The following is a 6,084-nucleotide window of genomic DNA, read 5'->3' as shown; positions in this document are numbered from 1 at the left end:
CAAAATTAGCACAGAAACAGTACTATATAACATTTTAGACACATTCTAGACAGTTTATCAGCTAAAAAAAGTTAATTTTGGGGTAAGTTAATCTTTAAGCATTTAGCTACCATTTTACCACTTGAGCCCTTAGCGTTTAGCCTTTAGCTACCTTTCTGCCGCTTTGACCTTTAGCAATTAGCTACCATTCAATCATTTAAGCTTTTGGGTATTATTTTGCCACTTTTAACATTTTGTTTTCATTCTACTACTTGAGCCTTTAGCATTTAGCTACCATTTTACCACTTGAACCCTTAGCATTTAGCATTTAGCTACCTTTCTGCCACTTTGACCTTTATCATTTAGCTACCATTCTATCACTTAAGCTTTTAGGTATTATTTTGCCACTTTTAGCATTTCACTATCATTCTACCACTTAAATCTTTAGCATCCAGCTACTATTCTACCTCTTAAGCTTTCAGCATTTAGCTGTTTCTGATACTTAATTTTTTTGCATTTAGCTACAATTCTACCACTTGAGCTTTTAGCATATTGCTACCTTTCTACCACTTAAAACTTTAGCATTTAGCTACCATTCTGCCACTTAAACTTTTAGGTACTATTTTGCCACTTTTAGCATTTAGCTATTATTCTACCTCTTAAGCTTTTAGCATTTAGCTGCCATTCTGCTACTTGAGCTTTTAGCATATTGCTACCTTTCTACCACTTAAATCTTTAGCGTCTAGCTACCATTCTACCTGTTAAGCTTTTAGCATTTAGCTGCCATTCGTACTATTTTGCCACTATTAGTATTTAGCTACCATTCTGCACCACTGTAATTTCTGCTCATATTTATTAATTTACAATAATTTTTTTTCTTGTGTATAATTTCAGTTTTTACATCTGTATCTTACAGAACCTTCTTTTCTCCCTGGGTGGCTCGTTCCTTTATTACGCCGACCACTTCAAGCTCTACAGTGGATTCTGTGCCAACCACATCAAAGTCCAGAAGGTTCTGGAGCGAGGTACCACTTGAGTCCAAAATATTCACATTAGATCTGCTCATTTATTGATCTGAATTTGATAAAATCTGAGAAATATAAGAGATGATTCTGTGATGCAGCAAAAACAGACGGAGCCTTTAAACACTTCCTGGAAACGAGGAATCCAACCAATCAGCACTCATCCTCCCTGGAGTCATACCTGATCAAACCTGTCCAGAGAGTCCTGAAGTACCCCCTACTGCTGAGAGAGCTGGTCTCACTAACTGATCCAGAGAGCCTGGAACACACGCACCTGAGAGGTAAATACACGCTCACCTGACAGAGCTGACAGGTAACACGCGTTCACCTGACAGACCTGACAGGTAACACATGCTCACCTGACAGGTAGCACTCGCTCACCTGACAGACCTGACAGGTAACACGCGTTCACCTGACCAGTAACATGCTCACCTGACAGGTGGCACACGCACCTGACATCACTTACTGTCCTTCCTTACCTGTCCAATCAGAGGCGCTTAGAGCGATGGAGAAGGTGGCGACTCACATCAACGAGATGCAGAAGATCTACGAGGATTACGGCTGCGTATTCGATCAGCTGGTAGCTGAGCAGAGTGGAGCTGATAAGCAGGTAAACAAACCTGCTATAAGCAGCAGCACCTGGAGGGTTAAACTGTCCTGACCCCACCCTCTTCTTTCTCCAGGTAACAGAGATCTCCATGGGGGAGTTTCTGGTCCACTCGTCTGTGGTTTGGTTGAACCCTCTACCGTCTCTGAGGCGCCTAAGGAAGGAGCCTCAGCTCACCCTGTTTGGTGGGTTAACAGATTGTAGACCACCTTTACCTGCAGCCTGTAAACCACCTTCACTTGCAGACTGTAGACCACCTTTACATGTAAACCACTTTTACTTATAGACCATCTTTACCTGTAGTCTGTAGACCATCTTTACCTGTAGTCTGTAGACCATCTTTACCTGTAGTCTGTAGACCATCTTTACCTGTAGTCTGTAGACATCTTTACCTGTAGTCTGTAGACCATCTTTACCTGTAGTCTGTAGACCATCTTTACCTGTAGTCTGTAGAACATCTGTACCTGTAGTCTGTAGAACATCTGTACCTGTAGTCTGTAGAACATCTGTACCTGTAGTCTGTAGAACATCTGTACCTGTAGTCTGTAGACCACCTTTATTTGTAGTCTGTTGACCAACTTTACCTGTAGACCACCTTTATCTGTAGTCTGTAGACCATCTTTACCTGTATAATGTAGACCACCTTTACCTGTAGTCTGTAGACCACCTTTACCTGTAGTCTGTAGACCACATTTATCTGTAGTCTGTAGACCACCTTTACCTGTAGTCTATAGACCACCTTTACTTGTAGTCTATAGACCACCTTTACTTATAGTCTATAGACCACCTTTACCTGTAGTCTGTAGACCACCTTTACCTGTAGTCTTTGGACCACCTTTACCTGTAGTCTGTAAACCACCATTACCTGTAGACCACCTTTATCTGTAGTCTGTAGACCACCTTTACCTGTAGTCTTTGGACCACCTTTATCTGTAGTCTGTAAACCACAATTACCTGTAGACTACCTTTATCTGTAGTCTGTAGACCACCTTTACATGTAGTCTTTGGACCACCTTTACCTGTAGTCTGTAAACCACCATTACCTGTAGGCCACCTTTATCTGTAGTCTGTAGACCACCTTTACCTGTAGACCACCTTTACCTGTAGTCTGTAGACCACCTTTACCTGCAGTGTGTAAACCACCTTTACCTGTAGACCACCTTTACCTGCAGTGTGTAAACCCCCTTTACCTGTAGACCACCTTTACCTGTAGTCTGTAGATACCTTTACCTGAAGTCTGTAGACCATCTTTACCTGTAGTCTGTAGACCATCTTTACCTGTAGTATGTAGACCACCTTTGCCTGCAGTCTGTAGACCACCTTTACCTGTAGTCTTTAGACCATCTTTACCTGTAATATGTAGACCAACTTTAGCTGTAGTCTGTAGACCACCTTTACCTGAAGTCTGTAGACCACCTTTACCTGAAGTCTGTAGACCACCTTCACCTGTAGTCTGTAGACCATCTTTATCCATAGTATGTACACCACCTTTATCTGTAGTCTGTAGACCACCTTTACCTGTAGTCTGTAGACCACCTTTACCTGTAGTCTGTAGACCACCTTTACCTGTAGTCTGTAGACCATCTTTACCTGTAGTCTGTTGACCACCTTTATCTATAATCTGTGGACCACCTTTACCTGTAGTCTGTACACCATCTTTACCTGTAGTCTGTAGACCACCTTTATCTGTAGACCACCTTTACCTGCAGTCTGTAGGCCATCTTTACCTGTAGTATGTAGACCACCTTTATCTGTAGACTACCTTTACCTGCAGTCTGTAGACCACCTTTACCTGCAGTCTGTAGACCACCTTTACCTGCAGTCTGTAGACCATCTTTACCTGTAGTATGTAGACCACCTTTATCTGCAGTATGTAGACCACCTTTACCTGCAGTCTGTAGACCACCTTCACCTGAAGTCTGTAGACCATATTTACCTGTAGTATGTAGACCACCTTTATCTGTATTCTGTAAACCGCCTTTACCTGTAGTCTGTAGACAATCTTTACCTGTAGTATGTAGACCACCTTTATCTGTAGACCACCTTTATCTGTAGACCACCTTTACCTGCAGTCTGTAGACCACCTTTACCTGCAGTCTGTAGACCATCTTTACCTGTAGTATGTAGACCACCTTTATCTGTAGACCACCTTTACCTGCAGTCTGTAGACCATCTTTACCTGTAGTATGTAGACCACCTTTATCTAGACCACCTTTACCTGCAGTCTGTAGACCACCTTTACCTTCAGTCTGTAGACCTTATTTACCTGTAGTATGTAGACTACCTTAATCTGTAGTCTGTAGACCACCTTTACCTGTAGTCTATAGACCACCTTTACCTGTAGTATGTAGACCACCTTTATCTGTAGACCACCTTTACCTGCCTTCTGTAGACCACCTTTACCTGCCTTCTGTAGACCACATTTACCTGCAGTCTGTAGACCTTCTTTACCTGTAGTCTGTAGACCACCTTTACCTGTAGACCAGCTTTACCTGTAGTCTATAGACCTGTTGTTTGTAAAAATAAATAATAGTAGCGGTACATGGTACAACCTCGTACTTACTGACTGGTGTAGGAAAGGTACTGGGCAGTAACATAAATATATTTGTTACCCTGTACTTTAAGTATAAGTACCAGGTACAGTACTTTGTAAGTACAGGGTTAGAATTTACTCTGTAATACAGCACTAACCCTGTAGTACCCTGTAAGTAAAACATACGTACTCAGTATGTTTTACTGTACATATGTGGTACCTGATGAGTACCAGGTAGTATTATGTTCTGATACTACATGTTTTAGTAAAGTTTGTGTAAATATTGGATCTGTTGTTTCCTCAGTGTTCAAACGAGCCGTAATCCTGGTTTATAGAGAAAACCACAAACAGAAGAAGAGGATGGTGAGTCTCTTTGATCGTCTTCATCTCCACTCAGGAGCTGAACATGGATTTATCAGAACATTATTGATCTGATTGATATTTACATTGAATCTATAAAAACTACTTCTACAGCAGCCTGTTAGTACCATAAAATAAATCGGCTGTTTTTTCTTTTGTTGTTCCAGACCAACTCCCGCTCAGCTGATCTGGATCCCTTCAGGTTCCGCTGGTTAATCCCAGTTTCTGCTCTTCAGATCAGATCAGCCAACATTCCAGGTGAGTGACGCACCTGTGTGTGTGTGTGTGTGTGTGTGTGTGTGTGTGTGTGTGTGCGTGCGTGCGTGCGTGCGTGCGTGCGTGTGTGTGTTGGGTCGGCTCGGCTCACCTTACTTTGTGTTTCAGGCTCTGGGGACCCGTGTGTGTGGGAGCTGGTCCACAGGAAGTCAGAGGTGGAAGGTCGACCAGAGACTGTGTTTCAGCTGTGCAGCAGGTACCGTCCCGTGGGCTGAATCTGGTCCAGTTTTTGCGTTGATCCGGTCCAGGTTCATAATAAAACCTCAATGCATCACTGAGTTTTGATCTGAACGAATGGTGGAGCTTCAGCTGCTCTTTGTGTTTCAGCGGTTTGGAGACGAAGGCCGGCGTGCTCAGAGTTCTGAGCTCCCTCCTCAGAGACCGAGCCCCCGGCGCCTCCCTGAGGAGATCCAAGCTGTCGAAAACAGAGCGGAGCAGCAGCTGGAGGCGGAGGCAGCACCGTGGACGCTCCGACCTCCAGAGGACGCATCCTACTCCGACGGAGCGGAGCCGCAGACCCGACGGCGTCCTGAACGAAACCTGCTCTGAGCCTCTGCTGCCGAGCCACGCCCCCTCCGACAGCTCCGCCTCCGGGAGGAGAACCAGGCTCTGCTCCCTGACCGGCGAGCTGGAGGCGCAGCTGCAGCGGCTGAACTTCGCTGAGGAGGACGAGGAGGAGAGACGAAGCTCGAGTCTGAGGCGGAGTCCTGCAGGAGACGGGCTGGACTTCAGTTTCCTGGAAAAAGACTTCAGCCTCCAGAGCCTGAAGTCTGTGGTGAACGAGGACTGTTTCTACGACTCGGTGCTCAGGAGCCAGACGGCTGAGAAAGCTAACATGCTAACATGCTAACATGGAGTCTGAAGAAATGGATAGTTTCAGCTCATTCTACTGAAGGATTCACAAAAACAAACCTCGACCTCTTCAAGGTCGTTTTCTATAGAAGCCTTCTGATTGGCTGAACCCTCTGTTTTATAAGAACTTACAGTCAAATCATCTGGATTTTATTCATGTTTGTTTTCAACAGGGGAACTTCACAACAACCGGAATCTACAGGAGTTAAAAGTATAGAAAACTAAAGGAATTTTCATATATTAAACCTTTAAAAACTCAGAGATCTGCACACAGACAAGAAACCACAAAAACTTAACGTTGTGATGTAACAATAAAACTAAATTCTGAGAAGCAATTCAAAGCAAGTTTTTAAAAAGCAGAAATTTATAAAAACAACTTATGAATCTGATAATAAGAGCAAAGAAAGATCAGCTGTTCAAAAGCTGAGTCAAAATTTAAATTTATTGTTGAATTT

At 43.5% G+C, this 6,084-nt stretch overlaps 1 protein-coding gene across 2 annotated transcripts in view; it reads left to right on the top strand.

Annotated features, from left to right (window-relative positions):
• Positions 1-5,865, top strand: part of LOC106530768 (T-lymphoma invasion and metastasis-inducing protein 2) — a 42,015-nt gene extending 36,150 nt beyond the window's left edge. For both annotated transcript variants that reach the window (XM_014026465.1, XM_014026466.1), the window contains 8 exons: positions 896-1,004; positions 1,103-1,282; positions 1,493-1,611; positions 1,685-1,793; positions 4,446-4,504; positions 4,669-4,759; positions 4,886-4,973; positions 5,105-5,865. In XM_014026465.1, coding sequence (XP_013881919.1) covers positions 896-1,004; positions 1,103-1,282; positions 1,493-1,611; positions 1,685-1,793; positions 4,446-4,504; positions 4,669-4,759; positions 4,886-4,973; positions 5,105-5,627 — 1,278 coding nt within the window. In that variant the 3' untranslated portion in view covers positions 5,628-5,865. The remainder of the gene's footprint in view (positions 1-895; positions 1,005-1,102; positions 1,283-1,492; positions 1,612-1,684; positions 1,794-4,445; positions 4,505-4,668; positions 4,760-4,885; positions 4,974-5,104) is intronic.
• Positions 5,866-6,084: the final 219 nt, after the last annotated feature.

This window comes from Austrofundulus limnaeus, unplaced genomic scaffold (assembly GCF_001266775.1).
Source record: "Austrofundulus limnaeus strain Quisiro unplaced genomic scaffold, Austrofundulus_limnaeus-1.0 Scaffold557, whole genome shotgun sequence".
Lineage (NCBI taxonomy): Eukaryota > Metazoa > Chordata > Actinopteri > Cyprinodontiformes > Rivulidae > Austrofundulus > Austrofundulus limnaeus.
This window is presented reverse-complemented; position numbering and strand designations above follow the sequence as displayed.